The 25,322-nt window shown below is 35.5% G+C and overlaps 2 protein-coding genes across 10 annotated transcripts; both read right to left on the minus strand.

Moving 5' to 3' along the window:
* LOC109848565 lies at positions 2,328 to 18,397 on the minus strand. Of its 9 annotated transcripts, XR_002248841.1 has the most exons (9): positions 17,348 to 18,397; positions 16,141 to 16,220; positions 10,010 to 10,206; positions 9,529 to 9,700; positions 3,384 to 3,479; positions 3,292 to 3,314; positions 3,125 to 3,190; positions 2,668 to 2,804; positions 2,489 to 2,571 (listed from the first exon to the last, which is right to left on the minus strand). XR_002248841.1 is itself a non-coding variant. In XM_020418120.1 (8 exons), exons 1-8 carry the CDS (start codon positions 17,416 to 17,418, stop codon positions 2,548 to 2,550), a joined length of 729 nt encoding a protein of 242 aa, XP_020273709.1. In that variant the 5' UTR covers positions 17,419 to 18,397; the 3' UTR covers positions 2,328 to 2,547. The 9 variants fall into 9 exon arrangements, 8 of the variants coding, with proteins under 8 accessions (XP_020273709.1, XP_020273711.1, XP_020273710.1 ...); XM_020418120.1 differs by lacking the exon at positions 2,668 to 2,804 and having other exon boundaries at positions 2,328 to 2,571; XM_020418122.1 differs by lacking the exon at positions 2,668 to 2,804 and having other exon boundaries at positions 2,328 to 2,571; positions 3,292 to 3,306; positions 3,376 to 3,479.
* On the minus strand, positions 18,503 to 23,347 carry LOC109848567. The gene is made up of 3 exons (XM_020418126.1): positions 23,075 to 23,347; positions 22,863 to 22,934; positions 18,503 to 19,018 (listed from the first exon to the last, which is right to left on the minus strand). Exons 1-3 carry the CDS (start codon positions 23,219 to 23,221, stop codon positions 18,845 to 18,847), a joined length of 393 nt encoding a protein of 130 aa, XP_020273715.1. The 5' UTR covers positions 23,222 to 23,347; the 3' UTR covers positions 18,503 to 18,844.

A 25,322-nucleotide genomic window follows, 5' to 3' on the forward strand; every position in this document is an offset into this window, starting at 1 on the left:
AGATCCTATATAACAGGCCAATCCCTACAATCAAGCTATGCCATGATTTACATGCCTATAGGATTGCTAACTACCTTGTTTACAATCCCTACAATCAAGCTATACATGCCTATAGGATCGCTGACTACCTTGTTTACACACTACCTTGTTTACAATCCCTACAATCAAGCTATACATGCCTATAGGATCGCTGACTACCTTGTTTACACCATAGAGTTCGATAACCATACCCATGTCGGCAGTAGGGGGCTTGACTTATGTTAGGGCTTGTGTTGAGATCGACCGATAGATGGCTTGAAGGCCATCTATTTTCTCTCTTATAGTTAATACGTGTGCTTGGGAGTCCTTGAAAATTGAATAAACCGACGATCTTCCCATGAGTGCAACTTTAAAGAGACGCGAAAGTACAAGCCTATGGGGTCGCTTCTGCAACTGGATAATCAGCACTGAAAACCGTCTTTACATTGGATGGTTCAGTGTTTTGATGATCCTTACCTTATTGACCGCAACTTCTGTCTGTATTTATTATCGCCTTCATTGCTGCTCCTACAGTATATTAATATTCGTTAACCTACTTCTGGGTCTCTACTTTATGGAAGCAATATTCTCTCTGGTGCCATTATTCCTACTTCTGTAGCTATAGGTTTGCATTTTTACCCGGTACGACGGGCACCCAAAGACCTGGCGAATAATGGTCCACTCCACCAGAGCGCTTATGTCATATGGGAACTAATGGCTGTAAACAATCCTTATGATTTTGATATCCGGTAAGAATAATAAGAATCAAAGTCCAGGTTGCCATTGTTGGTCTTGCTAAGGAGAAATCTGGCCCAATCTAGAGTTGATGGGTCTTAAACAGAAGTTAGGAATCACTTTTAACCCAAAAGCTATAGCTATCAGGTATTAGCCTAAACTCCTTTTTAAACTCATTACTCTTCCTTATCTTATCAAATGTATGACTGTACTCACATATTAATCACATATTAATATTCGTTAACCGTAGGAACTTCCACAACTTCACTCATGGTGGCTAACTAGACTATATCACTCCTACGGGCATCCGTGGATTCTCCCGACACCTTCGGGCTTCACATTCACATCGAAGATCATCTGTTTTTTTAAATTACTTGGACCATGACCTTAGCTCTGATACCACTTGTTGGGGAAGAAATCCAGCCTATTCTAGAGTTGATGGGCCTTAAACAGAAGTTCGGAATCAATTTTAACCCAAAAGCTATATGTATCAGGTATTGACCCAAATTCCTATTTAAACTCATCTTTTCTATGTTATCCGATGTGGGACTATACTTACATATTAATCACCTCAACAGGTCGGAGGTGACAATCCGTGCAAAGAAATCACCTATAAATTTCTGAAAGAAAACATGTAGACCGAAGCATGTGAAAATTCCTACAACACATAAGTTTCTGGAAATTCACTGAAAGAGGGCAATCAATTATTAAGAATCCCAAATCTCAACTGAAAAGAGGAAACGACACGGTCATAGATAGATAGCTGATTATTTTGTTATTCTTAGACCTATAGAGAGAACTGATAGCAGCGTACACCAAATCAATTTATATACTGATTCATACAAAGGCTGATGTACACCTAGTATGCCCCCCCCCCCCCCACCCCCCAAAAAAAAAAAAAAAAAAAAGGTCTCGAAGGGTGTCTATTGTATGGGAACCCAGGCAAATATAGTTTGGCTTTGATGATCTTTACTTGTAATATTTCGCACTTAAATTGCTCGAGCAAGTGGCCAGCTGATTAAATAAGTATTGTATGTACAAGAATCTAAAACTAAGAGAACCATAAAGATTGATGCGAACAATTTCTTTCAGGTTGCGTTTGGATTCGAGGATTTGATTTCAAATTCTAGAATTAAATTCTGAAATTTAAAATCCAGAATTTCAAATTCAATTCCTTCGTTTGGGAAACATTCAAATTTGAATTTCAGAATTCAATTTGAAATTCATGTTTGGTAAACTTTAGAATTTCAATTTTAAAATTTTCAATTGAGTTGTTTGTCAACTAGTAGAATTCTAATTTCTGAATTAAAATTGTAGCTCGAATATAATTTAGAAATAAGATATTCAAATTACAAAAGGTTTGCATCGAAATTAGTGGAAATAAATGACTCAAATAGTATATCACATATCCAACTAACTTGATATATAAATAAAATATCTTAAAATCTCAAATATAGTAATGTCAATAGTTGACCTAATAATCACCATAAAATAACCGAAATCATTCATCAATAAAACATTGTAAACTCATCCACCACTAACCAAAATAATAAATAAAGTAGAAACTTCAAATGTTGCATATAACAATTCAACAAACTAGAGATCGAAAATATCCAACAAATACAAACCAACAAAAGTTAATAATTCGTCGTTACATAGTATCATGCTTAAGTTGCTCTCGCACTAGTTTCTTTAAAACTTTTACATCTGATTCAAATGAGAGTTTCTTTCTAATGCTTATACACTTTCACTTTGTATTTCTTTTGTAGTTTTCTCCCATCGGTTCAGAAAGTCTTACTTTGTGAGTTCTTGAATTACCTGAAACAATAACAAGAAGACCAAATCAGCTCCATTCTTAATCGCTCGGTTGCAGAATATACTGAAGAATTTTACATGCTAATGAGTCCCACTAACCTAAATAAAATTGATGAACAACATGTGGAGAGTTCAATTTAAGCCAGAATGATGAAACCATGTGATTTCCATACAAAATGCTTGTACTAAAAAGAGCATATATTTCAGCATAGAGAAAACTCGATTATCGGTGACGCCTAAAAAGAAAACTCGATTAGGTAACAACATAGAGAACACTGACAGGATAAAATCAGACAATTAAAAGAAAAGAAAAATAAGAAGGAAAAAAACCCCTCAGTGAAACAGGATGCAGTTTCATAAGGACATGGAAGAAGAAGCAATAATTGAAAAAAAACAGAAAAAAGAGTGATAGTAGACAGTAGAATACGAGCGCTAAAGTCCTTAAAAAACTAACATGTACGTGTGGGATAACCTAAAACAATTGTTTAAAAATGAGAAGTTGAATCCACACTTTTTTAAGCACTTCTAAGAATTAGATATTAGCAGCTAGCCATACCTCCATTGCAGCTTGCTTGGGGTCCAATGACTCAAATTCAACAAAGCCAAAACAATTATGTTCCAGCTGCAAAAACAAGCGACAATACATACAGACTAAATGCACACTTTCCTGCTTTCTTCTCCAAATAAATCTGAATGCAGATTGAAGAATAAATATGTTCTAACCTTGTGGCTTCTGACTTGTACGCCTTGCGGTTTAATTGGTCCAAACTTCTTGAATACCTCCTCCAATTGAGCAAGGCTTCTGACTTGTACGCCTTGCGGTTTAATTGGTCCAAACTTCTTGAATACCTCCTCCAATTGAGCAATAGTAGCATCCAGAGGTAAATTACGAACGAAGATGGAGTGACCTCCTACAGGAAGTGAAGAGAAAGATCAGAGTTAGAACATGCTGTTGGCCTTCTTGTTTTGATGATGATTTACAAACAATTTACTACTAATGTTGTTTGTCTAATGTTTGTGTATTCCTATGTATTGTAGACAAACAACGTTGTTGGAGGATGGATGGAATAGAGCTTCAACGATGAAATCCAATGGAGGTTGGCGGAATGTCGGTGAAGCCTTGCTATTCAAAGTTAAAGATCAAGTTCAAGCTTCATCCGCAACGTGTACCAAGTCAAGCTTAATGGAAGATCAAGATTGCTTGGGTAATGTAGTTTAGGATTTATATTATGTGTATTAAGTACTCTAAGCTCAATTATCTATACACACACATTTTATTGGTTTCCTTGTATATATATGTAGTCACATATATATACAACACAAGTTTTAGTTTTCATGTTTATAAATATGAAATTACATGTTTCATATTTATTATTGTGATTTGGTTTATCTACTTAGATATGAAACAAATATATTTTATTAACAAGCTTATATTTAATGAAATCATATTTAGTGTTTTTGAATATATTGCATAGAATATGCAATTTTATGAAAATATTATTTTTCTAGGTTATAGACTTCATAACAACATGTTATATCTTTTATCAAGTCTATACAATCATTTCATAAAGTTTTAAAATGTTATTTAAGTCAAAATATCAAAATATCAATTTTCAGGTTTTCATGTTTTTGAACTATTTTGTAAAATGATGATATTTTTCATTTGGGAGGTCCTTTCTGATAACCAGTCGCTGTAGCATGTTTATTATCATGTCTACAATCATTCCCCAAAGTTTTACATTTTTTGGAATTTATTTGATATTTTTAAACAGAATTTTAAAACCAGCAAAACAGTTTTTGAATATGTCAGTTTTGAGGTCAAATGTTCACTGGGCGACAGAGAGACTGTCGGTCGACCGGTCCGGTCGACCGATGAAAATTTTCGGTCGACCGATGAATTTTTCGGTCGACCGACGAGGTCTTTTTCTGCTTCCAACGACTAGTTTTTTTACCGTTGTTTTTTGTCTTTTGCTCACGTTTTTGGCTGAGTTGTGAGAGGGTATAAATACCCCATTGCCTTCAACTTTCAAGGAATCCAAGAGAGTTTTAAAACAAGTTTAAGAAAGTTTTAAAAAGGGTTTATGTTTGGTTTAAGTTTGTTTAAAAAGTTTCAAGAGTTTGTTTATGAAGAACTTTCACAAGAGCTTGAGGAGATCATTCTTTGGTGTTTGGGCATTCAACTCTTCTCCCTCTCTCTCTTGTCATCTATAGAGAAGTTTTCTTAAACTCAATTCTAGCATTTTATAAGTTTGTTCTTAATTTCATAAGCTAGATTTCATATTGAGTTTATATTGTTTTATCTCTTTGTTCACACACAACCTATTAAGCTTATTGTATTTACATTCATAGTATAATTTAGGGTTGTGGGTTTGTGACATTGAGAGTGAGCTTAATTGAGTTCTCACATTGTTTAGAGAACAATCAATTGATTTGTATTGTCCCTAATTGTGAGGATTCACTTGTAATACACTTGTACACCGAGAGAAGTGTGTGGTGAGAGACGGGGTCGAATCCAAGAGGAGTGACGTCGGTTGACGTGCCTAGGGAGAGGTTGTAACCGAGCACTTGAGGAAGAGAACACGGGCTAAGACCAACACTTAGTGTGTGAGGTGTGATTGCATAGTAATTGTATTGTGTGGTGTAAACGTTATTCGGGTGAACGTAGAAAACCCGGTTGTAATAGTGGAGATCTCCTCGAGGTGAGGAGCGGAGACGTAGGTCGTGGGGACCGAACTCCGTAATCATATTGGTTGTTTGTGATTGCATTGGCGCACTTACTTTTATGTTCATATCTTATATCGCCTTTGTATATTGCTTGTTGATTATATTGCCCACTATCTAGTTTAGATTGTTTACCCTTGAGTTTATATATCATTGCACATACATTGCATATACCTCTTTGTTAGGATATATCTTGTTGTTCATATTGCTTATCCTAGCTCATATACATTGTTGTATTTCATACTTGCTAGGATAACTTATTAATTAAGTTTTAATTGGCATAAAATCGGATTAGATTAGCATAAGACCCTAATCACCCCCCCTCTAGGGTCTAACAATTGGTATCAGAGCTTGGTGCTCTTTGATTTAAGGTCTAACCACCTTGAGTTAAAGATCCAAGTTATCTTATTTGTGCTAATCTAGTTATGATTACTTTTGTCTTGCTTGCATATTTTCATATATATATCATGAATATAAATGTATTTCGTTTAGGCTATGAATCAAATGTTGCTCCTAAATTCATTAATTTTCCCTATGCTCAATGGGCTTCTAGATTTAAACTATTTATTGAATCTAAAAATATCGACTTATGGAAAATTATTGATTGTGCTTATATTGTGCCTACATTAGAGAAATCTAAGCGGAGCAATCATGATAATAAAATGTTTAATATGAACAAGCTTTTGGTAGAGTATTTGCTTAATGCCTTTGACTCATCATTTTCTAACAAATTTGTTCATTTTGATAGTGCTTACAATTTATGGAAATTCATAGAAGCACATCAAGGCAACTTAGAGAAAATCCAACGTAGTTTGGAGGATTATTCTTCAAGTGAGTGTGGAGCATCATCATGCACACGGCCACTAGGCGATAGCCCTAGTGTGGTAAGCGATTCGGAATCCGATAGTGATATATCCATCAATGAACTCGCTAGTGCATATGAGAAATTATCGCATGCCTACTCAAAATTACAAAATAATTTTATTGATCTTAAAAGCAAGCATGTTAGTTTAAAATCCGATCATGAGAAGCAAGTTTCCAATTTTGATATTATTTCTCAAGAAAAAGTTGTTCTTAAAGAAATTAATGATATGTTAAAATTGGAAAATGAAAAATTGACTTCATCTATATCTAGCTTAACTCATGCTAATAATGATGCCATGATAGAAATAGAAACTATTAGAAATGAGTTTAATTCTTTTAGAAATGATAATGTTTCATCTACTTCTATTTCCTATACATGTATGCAAATAGAAATGATAATGTTTTATCTACTTCTATTTCCTATACATGTATGCAAAATGTTGAGTTGAGTCAAGTTAAACATCGCATATCTTGTTTAGATTCAACCTTAAAAACATGTATGGTAAACCATGATAAGCTTATGAACATGTGTGCTAAGTCTCATGCTACTACACCTAAACATATCACACATCATGCACACATGTATAGCAAAATTTATAAGTGCTCTATTTGTGGTCGTAAAGGCCATTTATCTAAATTTTGCTATGATGCACAAAAATCTAAAAATAGTAATATCAATGCTTCTTGTGCATCTCATAAGGCTTCTTCATCACACACACATGTACATGCACACACTCATAAAGTTCATCACAAGCATGCTCATGTGTATAGATGTGATCATTGTGGTAGATTTGGTCATTTGGCCAAATTTTGTTTTGATTTAAAGAAAGTTTCACATTTGCAAAACAATTTTAAAAGACCATCCATGTTTGCAAATGTTTCTAATGTTTCCCGTGCACAACCGTTTGGTCAACATAAGCAAATGCTTCCTTTCCATTGTACTTATTGCAATCGGAAGGGTCATTTGAGTAATTTTTGTTATGACCGTGTTCGTGCACCATATGCGCCTAAGAGGGTTCATAACCCTAGGGCTTTGAGCTTTATTGATAGGGGTCATGTCCCTAAACAATCCGGCACCAAGAATGCTTGGGTGCCAAAATAATTTTTAAACCAAGAATTTTAGTGTTTTTATTTTTCTCTTTCTTGGTTTTGAAAAATGCATTTTAAACTTTTATGAAAACAATTCCTTTTATTGGCTAAATTCTTTTGTTTTCATGATCATTGGTTTTGCTTTAATGAGAGGTTTGCATTTATATAACCCTCCGGGTTTATTGGGTGTTTATTCCCAAATCATGTTTACCGGATGCTAGAATGATTATATGGGTTAGAACAAGCTTAAGAGCTTGATATATTGTTGCCTCTCTTGAAATTCTTTTGTTAAAGATTTTGTTTTGATTTGTTGCTTTGAATTCATTATATTTCACTTATATGATGATATTTATATGTTTGTGCTCATGGATCTGTTGGCCTTCTTGTTTTGATGATGTTTAACAAACAATTTATTACTAATGTTGTTTGTCTAGTGTTTGTGCATTCCTATGTTTTGTAGACAAACAACGTTGTTGGAGGATGGATGGAATAGAGCTTCAACGATCATATCCAAAGGAGGTTGGCGGAATGTCGGTGAAGCCTTGCAATTCATAGTTAAAGATCAAGTTCAAGCTTCATCCGCACGTGTACCAAGTTGAGCTCAATGAAGATCAAGATCAAGCTTGGGTAACTTAGTTTAGGATTTATATTATGTGTGTTAAGTACGTTAAGCTCAATTATCTATACACATACACACTTTGGTTTTGGTTTTGTATATATATAGTTATATATATATACATATATGTTTTTGGTTTAATAGGTTTCGAGTTTATATATGAAACAAATGAATAGAATTAGAAAATACTATTTTGTTTCATGTTTATATGCCTATATATGATTTGTCGACCGGTGCGGTCGACCGAGAGCTCCATCGGTCGACCGCACCGGTCGACCGGATAAGTGTTTGCTTGATTTCCTGTTTTCGACCTGGATAACGGTCGACCGAACTTTCCATCGGTCGACCGAATTTTTCCATCGGTCGACCGACGGAATTTTCGGTCGACCGACAATATAGCCGTTGCTTTTTAACGGCTCTTTCTCTGAGCTGTTTGCTGGGGTTTTTGGTCATTTTGTTTTGGGGGTTTTTGCTGAGATTTCTAGTGGGTATATATACCCCATTGCTGATGTCTTTTCAAGTGAGCCAAGAGAGTTTAAAAACAAGTTTAAGAGAGTTTTAATCAAGGGTTTATGTTTGGTTTAAGTGTGTTTATAAGCTTTTAAGCATTTGAGTGTTTTGGTTTTGTGAATCACTTCCACAAGAGCTTGAGGAGATCATCTATTGGTGTTTGAGCATCCAACTCTTCTCCTTCCACTCTTGATCTATTGAGAAGTTTTCTAAACTCAATCTAGCTTCATATTTTATATTGTTTGATTATCTTTTTATTAAGCTAGTGTTCATATTGAGTTTAGTTGATTTTATTATCTCTTTGTTCACACACAACCTATTGAGCTTATTGTATTTACATTCATAGTATAATTTAGGGTTGTGGGTTTGTGACATTGAGAGTGAGCTTAATTGAGTTCTCACCTTGTTTAGAGAACAAATCATTTGATTTATATTGTGCTTATTGTGAGGATTCACTTGTAATACACTTGTACACCGAGAGAAGTGTGTGGTGAGAGACGGGGTCGAATCCAAGAGGAGTGGCGTCGGTTGACGTGCCTAGGGAGAGGTTGTAACCGAGCACTTGAGGAGGAGGACACGGGCTAGGACCAACACTTAGTGTGTGAGGTGTGATTACATAGTGATTGTATTGTGAGGTGTAAACGTTGTTCGGGTGAACGTAGAAAACCCGGTTGTGATAGTGGAGATCTCCTCGAGGTGAGGAGCGGAGACGTAGGTCGTGGGGACCGAACTCCGTAATCATATTGGTTGTTTGTGATTGCATTGGCGCACTTACTTTTATGTTCATATCTTATATCGCCTTTGTATATTGCTTGTTGATTATATTGCCCACTATCTAGTTTAGATTGTTTACCCTTGTGTTTGCATATCCTTACATATATCTCATTGTATATCTCTTTGATAGGATATATCATCTTGTGTTAGTTTATATATCCTTGGATATACATATTCATCATATAGGATATATCTCTTTGTTTGCATTGCTTATCCTAGCTAATATATATTGTTGTATTTCATACTTGTTAGGATAACTTATTAATTAGTTTTAATTGGCATTTAATCGGATTAGATTAGCATAAGACCCTAATCACCCCCCTCTAGGGTCTAACACATGCAACCAGTAAATAAAAATGGTGATCGTTTCAGGTGTTAGAGGGCACCTTTATGGGAATCATTCGTCTCTGACGTACTATTGCTACCACTAGTCGTGACTTTAGAAGCACGAGCAGATGTTGTTGAAGGAAGAGGCACTTTCTCAGGTTTTGGGAAGACTGGCTTCGCCTTCGTAGTTGGCACATGAACGGATATTGGTGATGCATTGACCTTCACAAGCTATATTGATAGAAATGAAAATATGCAGAAAGGAAAATTGAAATAAAAAACATGTAATAGCTTTAATTTAGCATGCTAAAATAACAGACATCATAAACACATATTCAAAGGAAAAGCCGCAGATTCATTCATCTTATAAAGGCATCGTTGGAACTTCAAGACCATCAGGAGGCCAAGTATACCGAGTGAAGAAAAATTATCACTTAATCATCACATCAAAAAAAATCATAAAAGGACATCTCAAGAACATATCATAATAATGATAATAATTCAACGGCAAATTAAAACTTCTATGGAGGGAACACTCACAATTGATGCATAAGACTTTGGTGAATCCTCTCGCGCTATAGGTGGTAGTACCTTAGGAACCTCTTCTGTGTCTACATTTTCTGCAAACTTAACCTCTGCTTTTGGACTTCCATTTTCTGCAATGTCATTTGGACCTCCATTTTCATAAAGCTCCTCAGAAAGCAAAGTTGTAGGGTCACCTGTACGAAGATCTTGAACTGAAAGAACATGCAGCAAGAAATGTATATGCCAGTCACAAAAGGGTTTTATAATTTTAGTTGAAAATGGATATAAAATAGAAAACATTATATTTTAGTTCGGTGCCCACTAACACACATATATCATCACAGTTCTCAATAGCTTTGTTTTGATATGCCTTGGCATCTGAATTTACCTATGCAAGCATGAGAACATACAAAAACATAGTGAGACAATCTAGTAACACAGCACCAGAGAGAGAGAGAGAGAGAGAGAGAGAGAGAGAGAGAGAGAGAGAGAGAGCATATAAAAAGCTGAGTACATAATGGTTTAGAATCTTGAGAAGCAAGCAAGTCAGTGCATACTACGAATAGAAGCCATCAACAGGGCAATTAATATCCTGCTTAAACGGATGATATCATAGTACACTGACAGGTCCGTAGATGGGTTGGTTAGTATTAATACAACTTATATATTTCTAAATAGAAATGTCTGCAGGTAAAGGAAAATACCAGCTACAAGGGTCGGGATCACTTTCCTATATATTTGTCATGTGATACGACTTCATATAAAGTTTGCGTCCAACTTATATTCCTACATTGTTAAGGACTGCCCTTATGATTCTCATAGAAAAAGGCAATTTGCATAACCTTGCGCATAGTAATAATTGGCAAACCATGTTTCAAATTTGTAAATAAATTCCTACATTGTTAAGCTGTTTCGGGGACTTTAGTCAGGCCTCTAAGCCTTTCTCATTTTCATCTCTTTAGGACTCACTCAATCCTCAAGGTTATGCAAGTTAGAAGAATACATGTTCTTGTTTGTTGCAGTTTGTGTGGTAATACACTCAATCCTCAAGGTTATGCAAGTTAGAAGAATACATGTTCTTGTTTGTTGCAGTTTGTGTGGTAATAGTTTCAATAGCTCTTTTATGTTTCGTTAGAAGAATACATGTTCTTGTTTGTTGCAGTTTGTGTGGTAATAGTTTCAATAGCTCTTTTATGTTTCGGATATTAAGTGGCTCTTTAGGACTCACTCAATGTTTTCCTGTCTGCACCTCAATCAAATTCTTGAGTGTTTTTTTGAAACAGAAATTTATTACCACACAAACTGCATGACCAGATAAACGACGAATGAGATTATTACTAGATCTACAAATTCTTAAGCAATTCAGTCAACAAACATTTAATTACTAACATCATGAGATCCAATCATACATAGCTTAACAAATATATAACCGAACACCCAAAAAAATCACAAAATATCACAAAAATTCGAAAAAATCTCAGTCCGCAAGCTAATTTCCAACTTAATTTGCAAAATTGGAAATTCAATTCATAAAACTAGAATACAAACCTTTGGCTTAGGGTTTGAGGAGCCGATGAAGGGCTAAGATTGGCTGGACATTGTTGAAGTGGAGTTGGAGTCGGAGATCGAGCTTTTTAGGGTTTCGGCCTCGAAGAGGAGGGAGTGGAGGTCGTCGACGGCGCGAATGAAGTCCTTGGATCGGGTGAAGAGGCGGAGGTTGTGGAGGAGGGCCTCGAGCTTGGACTGGGCGAAGGCACAGCGGATGAAGGGGGAGAGGTCGTCGCCGTTGGAGATGGCGGCGGGGAGAGATCTCGTCGTCGTCGTCGCCACCGCCGGTTGAGAGATCGCGAGGGGGGAATCGCGAGAGCGGGGGGAATTTGTGAGAGCGGAAATGGAGAGAGAAGAAACAGGAATTACAAATGACAGCCTATCAATCGGGATTTAGAATTATGGGCTTAGTATAGGTTTAAACTGTTAAATGGATTTGGGCCAATATCTAGTATTCAAGTTCTTATGGATCCAATACTAGAATTGGGTCAAATACACTATTTGAAATGAAATTCTAGTTTCCAAACAGGCCCTCAAGGAAATTTAAATACTAGCCAGACATATAAAACATGATGATGTCTCTCCACAATATGAAACAACCAAAAGTAAAATAAATAGTATGTCAAATGAAATTCTTAGCTACAAGCCTAAAACTCAAGTTAGCATTATAATCTATGTAGATACGTATATCAGATAGACCAAACACGTATCTGACAAATGGAATAGCTAATTACCCTTTCTATACTATGAAGATCAACAATAGAACTATGAAAATGAATGATTAAATCAATAAAGTCAAGTAATCTAGAAAATTTAACTCCCATTTTAATTTTCAAGCAATAACATGATATATTTTTAGAGAAAGTAGAGTGCAAAAAAGTAATAGAAAACAGGGTAAACCTGAATCTGAGAATGCGATGAGCAATACCTTCATTCTTTTGGTTCCATTGCTTACTTGACCTTCTAGCCATTAGGGAAGAACTACGGAAATTTTATCAAAGAAATATCTCACAAGTTTGCAAATTAAAATTTACAAGTTTGCAAACTAAACCTAATGGCTTTTATTTGGTATGTTTTTTTGGATGTTCATGGCAAAATCTAGATTCAAATTCTTGCAGTTCATATCTCCGCCCAAGACTTATCAGGAAGCTATATTGGTTACCGACTTGTAAGCAGAATACACAGCTATGACCAACATGAATTGTGAGATGATGTGGTTGAAAAATCCGATGGTTGAACTTGGGTTTCAGCAAATTGGTCCAATGCCCAAGCATTGTGACAATAAGGTAGTGACTTATATTGCAAAAAATCCAGTCTTTAATAAGAGGATTACACCTATCGAGGTAGATTGTCATCTTGTAAGGGATACAACCATGAAAGAGTTATATGCACACACATTCACCAATCACCAAGGCTGTCTCTCTTAAAAGTATTTTTCTTTTTATAGAACAAGTTGGGCATGATAAATATCTATCCTCCAGGTTGAGGGGCAGCGATAGAGCTATTAGGTTATGTGGTTGGGTATTAATTCAAAGCCGTATCGGGTTAGAAACCTGTATCCACAACTTACTGTATATCCTCTCTTGAACTCTATTGGAATAATTTAATTCTCTTTGTTTTCTTATTATAACAACATTATACCAGCGAACGCAATATAGTGTGCGCTTTAATAGAAATGCAGAAGATTCAAATTAGCATCCTCATAATTGCATATCAACCAGAGAAAATGTACTAAGTTTAAGATAAATTCTTTCGATTTGTGAACTAGTTGTGATTCTTGTGAAGAACTACAGAAAGGGGGGAACATATGACCGAGAGAATCATTTTCTCGTCTTATTATCCATAAAGGATGAGCCTTTTTGTCAAGAATCTATAGCAAACACATCCAATCCCTTTAACAAGAGCAACAACCAATAAAAAATATTAATGCCAACAGTTGTGAGGGTTAAGGTTTATAGTTTTATATTCTAACATACCCTCGCAAGCTAAGCAGCCTTTTGATGAGCCAAACCTAGGCTCACACAACAATGTCAAGTTTAAGAAAATTTGTTTTAAATTGATGGCCGACAGGATTTGCACCCAGGCTGCTCTGATACAATCTTAACATCCCTAACCATTATGTCAAAAGTCAAAAGGTTTTGTGAAGGTTGAGGTTTATAGTTTTATTCTACCACAATTCATTAACTGCGGATAACATGCATAAGGATCAGGCCCTGCTTACATAGCTTGCAATAGAATCAAGCCGTAAACTAAACATAATTGGAAATACTACAAATCCTTCATTAATCATGTAAAATAAGAATTCTTAATATTCCAAGTAACTGATAGTTGTATAGTTAATCATGAACACCAAAAGACCTTGGTGGTCATGCACACGCACAAGAACAGCAGCACAAAAGCACATATCACTTACCAAAGGAAAGAAGAACAAGCAGAACCTTCCTCTTCCTACCACATCCCACCCAAACAAAATATGCACTCTAAGCTTTTAACAAGGTGCAGTAACAGAAACACCCCAAAATTATATTCCAAGTACCACTTCTGAATATTGAGGTCTAGAAACTGGGTCTTCATCTTTTACATTTCATGTATAGGTCTAGAAATTCCATCCCTAAACTTAACAATGATGGATGCCCAAAAGAAAAGAATGATAGGAGATTGAACACATATGCCGAGTACATCCTCTGGTCACTTCACAAGCTCGGCTTGTACAACTACGTACATTGAACCCTCTCACTTTTTTCCTCGAGAAGTATATATCAAGTCAGAAAACACGATTTTAGTGGGTTCGTGGACCACCAATAGTAGCTTGTCAATCCTTGCGGCCGCCGCGGCAGCCTGCAGGTGACTAATTTTCCTGTGCTCCCGCAGCCTATTCAGCTCAGGCTGTACCGGGGCTGATACAACTGATGCTTGCTCTTCTAGATATTAGGGAAGAACCATGGGACGGAAATTTACCAAAGAAAGCACGGGAGGGACGAAGGGAGGGAGCTACAGAACTACTTTCAGTGAGAAGGCACAGGAGATGTTTCCTATTTATAGCAAGGAGAGGTAAACTTGTTTGCCCAGGAACAATTATCATACTAGCGGAAGAGACGAAAAGAAGACTTGCTCTAGGCATGATTTGGGCAAGAAGAGAAATAAACGTGAATGTGCACGCTCATAATTTTTTCGTATGTCAGGATGAAAACAGTAAATAGACTAATAGAAGAGGCCAAAAAGCCTCATGTCAAGTGTGACTTGGGCACGGAGAGAGAACTACATGTTTACAGACTGACAATTTTATTGCACGTCGGGTAGTTATAGTAATAGGCGCCAAAAAAGGACATGTTTTAGGCATGACTTAGGCAAGGAAGATGCACATTGCTTACTTCTCAAATTGTAGTCATGCCTAAAAATGATAATTACATTAGTTGAAGAGAACTCGTTTTAGGCGTGACTTGGGCAGGTATAAGAAGATGCCTCTGCATATTGACAGATGTAGCTGACAAGGTAATTGGGTCAGTAGAATGGGCTTGTTCAATGTAACTAGGAAGTAGAGGAACAAATGATATTTGTATACAAACATCTTTGATGAATGTTGCCAGATGGTAATGAGACTAGTAGAAGCAGTCAAAAAGAAACACGTTTTTGGTGTGATTTGAGCCATAAGAGGAAGATGCAACTTTGTCCAGGGACAATTTCGGCACATATCAACACTAAAAAGGGTAGATAGGCTAGTAGATGAGGCCAAAAGGAATTATTTTAGTTGTAACTTGCCAAGGAGGGGATGATACATGTGATCGTCACAATCGTATCAAATGTTCCTACTAAAAATGCTGCTGAAACCAATACAAGATTGAAATATAAAATAAGGATAAACATCTTCTGCCTTGTTGACCTTCTACCCAATAGGAAGAGTTATAGGATAGAAAGATGGGGTGAAGAGAACATGTGTGTGGAGAACCAGGAGAGATTAGCAAGAGAGATTAGCAAGAGAGATTAGCAAGAGAGGTAAACATACTAAGGAAATACAAAGGGAGAAGGATCTACTTAAGTTAGAAGACAATGGATGTTGTGACACTGACGGCTCATTCCAATCTGGCGCAGAAGTCAACAGTAAACAAACATTAGACAACAAAAATATATATGCATGAGTAGCGTCTGCATTAATGTTAAAGGACAAGAAATATAGCCTTCTTTCTAATATGAGGATGTATGCGGCATGACAACAACAATTTTACCATATCTGGGCTAGAGAAAGGGTAGCAATACTAAAACAATGTCCAAAAAATTAGTGCACACAAATAGAAAGACAAACAGACTTGAGCAAATGTGGGAAATTCACATGTATAGGCATGGCATATGCATTTATATGTAAAAATTGATAGAGCTAGTTAACACATACACGGGTTTGATGTTCTGACAGACTCAAGACAATTGTTCAAATGGAAACATGAGGACACACTACTTGTGACTATGTGCGCGTACATATCTTATACGATACAATATGATATCAACAAGATAAACAGGAAAGAAAAATGGGGAAAATGATCTATGAAAGATAAATCCTGCAAGAAATAGTCCAATTTAAAATATAATTCATAGCCAAATCTAACCTGATAGACATACCATGCAACATGCTGGGGTCCATCTGCAGCAGAATAGATATCTATAACAGTCAAAAGTGATGCTGATCCTGTGAAGGAAAATAACATAAAATTATTAAATATGCATTACACATGCAAACATAAATGAAAAAAAAAAACAAAACAAAAGTAAAATAAACATTTTAAAAAATGAAGACTACATCGAAATTTTGATTGTATTTTATCTCAGATTATGTGTATGTTCATCATGTAGGAAATGTCTCATTTACAAGGTATAAAAATTAAGCTAAGCTACTTATTAATAGTGCACCAATCCTTCTCAAAAAAAAATAATAATAATGCACCAAGCAATACTAGTGAACTTTATTCTTCAGTTTAATCTTATCACCTTTGTAAATTTAAATAAATGGTTAGGCTAGGCCATCATATCGAAAGATCCGATTGATTGGTTCTTTGCTTGAGTTGATATGCTCAAACTTGACCAATATGTTGTATGCATTTTATTGTTCAGTGCCAACTCTAATGCGAAACTAATTATATTCATCATCTGTAAGCCTGCACATTTAGGTTGCATCTATGCTTAAGAATGAATTCGTACTTCGCAAACCGAAGCACATTGAGCTAATACATGCGGCTTCTGTTCTCCTCATACAAATAAACAGAAGAATATTTATATACTATTTACAATTCAAAATTAAGTATATTCGACATTGAAATGAATACAACAATTTCCTCAGTAATTATGATGACAATGGACTTTCTCAATTTGTGCCTAAGAGCCATTTATAGCAACATAACAGCATTACCATCTATCTTCGCAAAGAAATCCGATTAAACAGTGTTGAAAAAAAAAATTACATTCACAGCATCCCATTATAATCTACCAAGAAAAGTTTCCCTGCCATGGCATCGAATCTAAAATTTCAGGTATGGCATACGAACAAAGCATAAAATTCACATCCATTCTAGAAACTTTGAATTAATCCATTGAAGACAATTCAAACCTCTTCTCGAAACTTCAAACTAATGCACTGAACACAAAGAATTCAAATCTTCTCGAACCTTCGAATTCATTGAGTAAAGCCAAGAAACTTTAGCTATGTTCTATCGAGAAGATTCACATTCATGAACAAAGCATGCTCGCTACTCTATAAAAGGTTATGCATATTTGAAGATCTTGTTCCATTCACCAGAATCTCCTCCTTGCAGTACCTACCAGCAAACTAAAAGGTGATGCATTTTTCTGAGCCCTGACCAACAAAGAGCCACGGCAGAGCGATTCATCATCAACCATCAATGTCCCATACCAACCATACCTAATATAAAGGGATTAAGATAGTAGTCTTCTGCTTCTTTATAATTACTAACCAGCCCACGGAATGACTGAGAAATTCAAAACCAGGAGAAATTGAAGCCACTTCAGTGCAGGATGATGGGATTTTGTATCACGAGACTGATCTCCAAGACTGGCAAATGGCTCCAAAATGAATGTCATCCCAGAGGAAAACAAATTTTCTTTGGGAAATTTGTTTTGAAGAATTGACCTTCCATGTCTCCCAATTATTTTTCTTCTTACTATTATTGGCTGAAGTCTTGTATGGAAGCTTTGAGATCTTTGCAGGAACAGCTGAGGGTTTGTTTATCTCAAACTTCCTCTTTAGGCAGACCAGTGTTTTTATTGTAGAATTTGAGAAGGCAAAGATGGAGATGAAATAAACAGTGGAAACAAGTAGAACAGCAGGTGCATATACTTACAAATTGAGACGTCAATAGGAAATCCTTCTGGTTCTTGTTGGGAGTTGAAATCAGATTCATTATGCTCCACAAGTATTTTGGGTTTGTTTAGAGCCTGATCTATAGCTGAAGTGCTTTCATATTTCTGTTTAGCTTCAGGAAAGATATCCTTGGAAGCAGTGCTGGAATCATCATTACCATGAGAATGATTGTCCTTTGGAAGTGCAGCATTGTGTGATGGCCTAGAAACTATATTTTCAATGTCACAAGTTACCCTCCTCAATCTAAAAGTTTTTCACCTTGTTAATGTGAATGTTTCTGGCAATCCACTTGCATTGCTTTCTTTATTTGCTTGTACATATACGTTGTTAACTACAGTCTCACATGCAACGGAAACTTCTGAACGTACCCTTGATTCAGTTATAACTCAGGGATATATCCAGGCATCTGCAAGCCTCGTGAAATATCCCCAACTTTCTGAGACAATTCAGCATTCTTTGAATGCATGCATTCTGATAAAGACCCGAGCANTTCTCTGGAATTAGAAGTCTTGATTCATTCATAATATGTTGTAGAAATAGATCAAGTATCACATGGATGTCATTTGGTTTAAACAAATTTTATGACCACGATCCCCAATACAATCACCAGAATGCTTATTGACAAATCCTTCAAAAAACTCCTAACCACAGTTTCAACCTAGATTCTACACTTTCCATCATTCCTTCATGATCCAGGAAACCCGTGCATGGCAAGATTGATGATATTTTAACTTAGGCATAGAATGCCTCAAGTAAAATAGTAGGAGGGGAAAATAAAGAAATACATACTCAAACTTGATACATGTTTAAGTAGGATTCATGCGTCCAAACGTTGCAAGTTAAGATACAGCAAAGGTTTAAATAACATATCTGAAATTCCTGAGAGCAAAAGACATTCTCAATTTTGTTGAGATATTATTAGGACCATAAGAACAGGATCAGCTTGACTCTTGATTCAGAAGACTGCAAGTGAATTCCCCATTTACCAGTGCCAATTTCTCTGCCTTGGTGACAGCTTTAAGTGGTAGAGGGTTAAAGCTTCGAGACGGGCCATAGAAATGTGGGAAGAAGTTGGAGTCATCAGCTTTTTCATAGATCAATCCCTCCCCGAGCTGCAGAACAAAAGAAAATAAAGAAATGAGGTACATGAGAAATTTTAACCAAAATTGGACAAGATTCAGATGAGTACTTGAACTCATACTTCCAATGATTCATAGGGAGTGGACCAAATTGTTGGTTGGTTTGCGTTTCAATGAAATAAACATAGGTAACAGCTATGACTTCGATAAGGTTTTTCGCACAATTCAGAATCAAAGTATAAAGAGAAAATATATTGAAATTTCTTAGGTGGCTTCTAAATCTGGGTCCAGCAACCTCCTGGTCGTCTTACCATACATATGTACCTTAGACTCATAGGTTTTAGGTTCACCAGATGTTTCAAAATGAACTCTTTGCTTCAGCTATTCATATTTTATGATATACCCTATGTCCATCAGCCTGCAAATTATATCCTGTAATGACTAATCTAAATCATCCAAGCTTTTTGCCACAAGAGTAATATAAATATATATACACAACAGATATGGACATGCAATCAATCTTATATATCAGAAATCCAAATTGAAAATTGCTATTAACAAATCAGCAGAATTCTTTTATTGAGTTGTTTTTAGCTCCAGAGTTATAACATCCATTATTAGCCTAGGTATATAAAGGGTTTAGGAAAGGCAAGATAGATAGATAACTTATTAGTAGTTTGTTTAGATCATTTCATGTCTAAAGGTTATCATTTATGCCAAAAGGACACATCATGAGCAAAAGAGTTGCAAGAAAAGTGCTGCATAAAAGACCACAGGAATGGAGATCAGAAGTCTTGAAAGGAAGTTCAAAAGCTAAAAAGAAAAGAAAGTGATCGACTTGAAGAACAGTTATGTTTTTGAATTATAGATAGGCTTGTATTAGTTAAGTCTTGTATATGCATGACTATTAACAGCAGACTTGTATCAAGATGACTCTTTAGCATGGTCCTATGCACTATAGTTGTCTTCAGCATTCCTCCCAACTGACAGCTTAGTTTACTAGCTTCACAATTCCCGCCAAGGGGAAACTGACACGCATAAGGTGTAACAGAGTGTAAAGGTGTTCGAGAGTTCACCGAAAGTCAATACTAGAAATTTATGACATATACAAGTCAAAGTTAAAGAAAGCCAAAATAATTGCGTTTTGAAGAACCAAAGTGATAATAAGGAAAGGGTTGATGCCTGCATACCCCCCAAATCTATCGTATTTGCAAATTTAGGCCCCAAAGTCAGATGATTTGTCAATTTATCTCTACATTCTTTAAGATGGAATTGAAAACCCCTCAGATGGAATATACCCAGTATATTTCACCATATTTTGTTAAAAGTTCAAATATGTTTAAAATAAGACAAATTTATACCTAGTAAATTCAATTTACTTAGTGTCTCACTAATTCTAGAGATGGAAAGAGAGGGGAAAGGGGTTCATCAGTGACAATCCTCATCATCACCGATGAAAGAGGGATTTGAGCGGCATGGAGGGGGGTTCAATGGTGGTGAGTGGTCAGGCCTAGGTTCAAGAGAGAGATATGAGAGTGGGCACGGAATTGCGAGGACAATCCCCACTGCTGTAGACAAGAGAGCGGGGTACGGCAACGTCTAAAGTGGTGTGAATTCCAAGTTTCGATCAATGAAAAGAAATCAATATCTGATCTAACATCTTATGTAGTGTTGTGAGTCTTTCAGGAGCTAAAATACAAAAACAAAGCTATATCCATATGGAGCTATAATTCGTCAATATTCAAGAGACAAAAAGACTCCACTTCAGCAAATTTACAAGACTATTTCAAGTATGAAGCTTAAGACCTATTGAGTTTTGTGTGTCTTATAGTTATACGTAAAATCTTTGTGCAGCTTATTAATCAATAAGTAAGCCTTGGCACTCAAGATTTCGCTCATGCAAAGTTGGAAGCCCAACTTACTCAGTGATTCACCCATCCAACAACTATTCTTGACACCCAATTTCTACTCTGATTTTGAGCGTTAGATTCACTTTTCAATGAAAATTTCAAATTCCCGCCAGTTTCATATTTCAGCCATCTTTGATTTGGGGAACGAATTGGTCTCTCTTGGCTGAGGGTGACTAGGCATGTAATTTGACTTTCCCTTTTTTTCATTAGCCAAAATCACTTCCATGAAAACCCTTGCATTTATTGCAAAGATTATAACAGTATTATCAACCTATGTTTTAAATCTTGGATGCCGAGAATAAAACGGACGAAAAAATTCCATATCAAACAGCAGTTGAGGATATATTGGTGACATTTACTAATATCGGGGTGTCAAATCGTATAATATGTAGACATAAATCATAAATGTTCATATTTGATGCACCAAAGAATGGAACTATGGGAAAAGGTGGTATTTTTTGCAAAACTTTTGCACAAAAATCTGGTCTCAATTCAGCCTTAATTCTTCTTTCTGATTATTTACATTACATAGGCAGATATTTGTTTGGTTTAGACCTCAATTGAACCATAAGCCCAAACAACTCTTCTAAAACAAATAGAAGTCTAAGTCGACATTACAACATTTCAGCCAATCTTTTTGAGGCCAAAATATCCCCTGATATATCACAGGAAAACCACGATATATAGCACAAAAATTGCAAAAAGCAATAAAAGCTATTGAGACCATATTGTTTTGCAGCAAGCCTATAAAAGGATATATCGACCGATATATCAGTCATATTGGGGATATTCAAATCAATGCATTAAATGTCAATCCCATCCAAATATCTCATTCCCTTCTTATTAGGACATGGGTTTGTTTCTCTCCAACAGAAACAAAATTTTCTACCATTGAACATTTATTCAAACAGTCTCTTGGGTCATTCACTCTCATATTTATATCTCATGATTCACTTCATTGAAGTATAACTCATTATAGAGAAAAACATTCCATGGTTTAAAGTTTCATTCTCCGATTACTCGCTGCTCCAATCTCTCATTTAGCTTCAACTTTAAAATTCATTGCAAAGACAATCTTGAGTTCTTGTGCAATTCTTAAGCTGAAAGTCAACCAAATCAAGGCATTCTATTCTTTTTTTAGTGCCAAAGTTGATAGGTGCCTCAAAATTTGTATTTTGGTTGATGTAACGCGTGCTGAAGTGCTAAACTGAGTTTTATCTTTGTATCTATGGCAAAAGAGCAAAAACTCAGTTGCTTGTATTTACTCTTCGTTGGGAAGAGAGATTTGTCCTATTCACTCTTAGTATAAAGTGGAATAGAGGCTGGAAGTCCAAGTTCATGGGTTGGAAGGCTGGCAAGTGTACCCACTTGGACTTTGGAGGAGAAGTCACATAACAGTGTATTGGTGAAGTCCTAGGTGCGGCACTGCATAGGTAGATGTAGCCCAGTTAAAGGTGAACCACTTCATACATCTGTTTATGATCAGTGATATCTCTATAGTCTTTATTCCTTGTTTATTTCAGTGTACTAACAATCTGCTGCAGAGATTCCAACTTTTGCTACGCCTACGGATCTCCAACTCAACACTGTGTCAAAATGTAGTTAGCATTTTTTTTAAGAAAGTGAAATTTGTATATGGGAGAATTGGGATAAATTAGCAAATATCTATATTTGCAACAAAAACCCATAAGAAAAATGAATGAATTATAAAAGCCAATACCTAACTAAATCAGGATATCCTCAACACAAGTCAAATCTCCGGTCCCAAGTGAATAAGCATGCCGGGCATGAATATCAGCCATCAAGTTATGAAAGCCAACTTCAGTTATAGACATCAAATTTAAGAAGAGAATTTTAATAGACAATTGAATTAATGAAACCGAAAAAACAATATTCTTGTATAATAAAAATACAGAAATCAAACTGCCAAATTGCTAAACCTTAAAATAGAAAGATCAAGACTTCACCTCTGAAGTAGCTACTTGGAGCAAGAACAAATCATCCCTGCCCTCAAAAAAGTTGTTCAGAGTCATCTTCACCTGCAAAATATATCAAATTTCCAGACAAGCCCATGTCTCAAAATGATGAACGGAAAACACCCATTTGAAAATTTTACGAATTTTTGTGAGATTTTCAAGTTTATAACATTCTTGAAATCTTAGGGTTAGGTGAATTGAACCTGATGGAGGCTGCTGAGGTGAATGCAACCAGTAGATCGATCGATTTCTCTACCGAGAGTTGTGCCAGTATTCTGCAGCTCTTCCCATTCATCGACGGGGCTGATTCGATACACGAACTCCTCTTTTTTCTCGTCAATCGCCGCCATTTTCGCTCAATGGACGAGCTAAGAATTCTCCTATGTTGATTCGGTTAATTATTGGGGACTTTTTTCAATATTTCTCCCACATCTCGTTCATTTTTTGTCATTAGTCCTCCACGTCTTCGTATTTTCAATTAGTCAGTCAAATCATTCATGGGAATTCGCACCTAGTTAAGGAACACTAGAGAACATAAGATAAGTTAAGGAAAAGTAAGAAAATATGCAAAACTTATTCAGAAAATTAGTAAGAAAAGTCAATGCGAACTTATTTCATCTCATTTAGAAAGTATAATAAAGTGAAGAAAATGTAAGCAAATATATGTAAATTTATATTAATACCTTACACGCTTTTTCATCTATTTGAATCTCATCTTGATATATGGATAAAGTATCTTTGTGTAAAATTCTTTTTTTTAAGAGTTACATTCCCTAGCCTTCCCTTCCATTACACTCCAATTTGAGGGGAGGGGGAACAAAATCCAAAGTTTTTTCCCCTCTGTTACCTTAACTTTCCCCTCATTAATTGTCTCAAATGATTTCTCAAACAAAGATATGTATCCCCTACCTTCTCTGTATTCACATTACCCCCAATCCAGACAAGCCATTAGGCCCCGTTTGCTACGCAGTAATAGGGTAGAATGGAATGTCATTCTCACTTCTCATTCCCTCATACCAAACAAAACTTGTTTTTAGTTGTTGGAATGTCATTCCTACTTTTTGTGGGAATGGACATTCCAAGTAAAAAGATAGGGAATGATCATTCCCATTCAAGGGGAGAATCAAATTAGTTAGGTTTTTTTTTCAATTATACCCCTATTAATAATAAGAATCAATTTAAAAATCATGGCTTTTAACTAAGTATTCTCATTTTCTCTCAGCTACTAATTATATTCGAACAATAGGAATTTTTTACGGGGTAGGGATTAAAACTAGTGGTACATATTTCAGTAGCATATTAAAACTAGTGGTACATATTTCATTAGCCTATTATATCACAATTGCTCAACATAGGAGCAACACAATTTAATATAAGCCTATTATATCACAATTGCTCAACATAGGAGCAACACAATTTAATATAAAAACAGATACAACTGAAATTATATATTATTTGCCGATTGAAATTCTTTCATGTCAATTTTTTTTTTGTCATCAAATTTTTTTGTTTATTCACTAATGTTTAAAGTATGTTATTTTCATCAGCATATTATATTTTTTTTGAACTTTTGCTATTGTTTTCCCACCATAGAGAACTATATGTACCCATTGCGTACATGTTTGATTGTGGTTCATGCACACCAATAAATCTCATGCACAAGAATAAATCTAACTTTTGATTGAAAAATATTTGACCCAATATTTATGAAAAGAGGAAACTCTCGCTGAGAAATTGGCCAAAATATTAAAATTATCAAAACCATATCATTTCTAGACTATATATAGAGGTATAAGGGCATTATTATAACACATACCTAGATTAATATAACATATGCAGAAATAGTGAGAATTGTTTAAAAAATATAAACGAAACATACACCTGATCGATAACATGCGCATTAGTATAACACATACCTAGATTAATATAACATATGCATAAATAATTTTTTTAGTTATTATCATTAATGTTTATTTTTATCTTATTAAAAATCTATGTTGTTATAAGGGCATTATTAGAAAATGAGATTTAATTCTCACTTGTGAACTAGTGATACCAAACATGGGAATGAGAATTAGATTTTCATTCTACCTTCATTCTACAAACGCACCCAAAGAAGAGAATGTGAATGACCATTCCATTTGCACATACATTTCATTCCATTCCTTCTTCCATTCTATTCTCACTTGACTTCGTTCCCACGTACCAAACGAGGCGTTAGTGTAATACCAGTTATACACTTATGCATTCAAACTTACGGTTAGCAACTAGTCAAAATTGAGGCAATATTCAGTTTGTCTTAACATTTTTTGATGTAGTACTAGTTCTACGCTAATGCATTCAAACTTATGGTTGATTTGAGTGTTGATTTTTGGGAGACCTTTATTGTGTCTTGAAGCGGGAAATGAAAGAGGAAAACTGAAGATTGTCGGATTATTTTTTCATGAGGAT

This window comes from Asparagus officinalis, chromosome 7 (assembly GCF_001876935.1).
Source record: "Asparagus officinalis chromosome 7, Aspof.V1, whole genome shotgun sequence".
In the NCBI taxonomy this organism is placed as follows: domain Eukaryota; kingdom Viridiplantae; phylum Streptophyta; class Magnoliopsida; order Asparagales; family Asparagaceae; genus Asparagus; species Asparagus officinalis.

Bases quoted from the DNA above. Each gene is read 5' to 3' on its own strand.
- LOC109848565 (XM_020418119.1), bottom strand. From the start codon at position 17,418: ATGATGAATCGCTCTGCCGTGGCTCTTTGTTGGTCAGGGCTCAGAAAA. The intron at 10,207-16,140 runs GTTAGATTTGGC...ATGTTCTTTCAG, and splicing joins TTGCATGGTATGTCTATCAG to TTCAAGATCTTCGTACAGGT. The intron at 9,701-10,009 runs GTGAGTGTTCCC...CTATCAATATAG, and splicing joins CAAAGTCTTATGCATCAATT to CTTGTGAAGGTCAATGCATC.
- LOC109848567 (XM_020418126.1), bottom strand. From the start codon at position 23,221: ATGGCGGCGATTGACGAGAAAAAAGAGGAGTTCGTGTATCGAATCAGC. The intron at 22,935-23,074 runs GTTCAATTCACC...TATATTTTGCAG, and splicing joins ACCTCAGCAGCCTCCATCAG to GTGAAGATGACTCTGAACAA. The intron at 19,019-22,862 runs GTGAAGTCTTGA...TTTGTTCTGCAG, and splicing joins TCCAAGTAGCTACTTCAGAG to CTCGGGGAGGGATTGATCTA.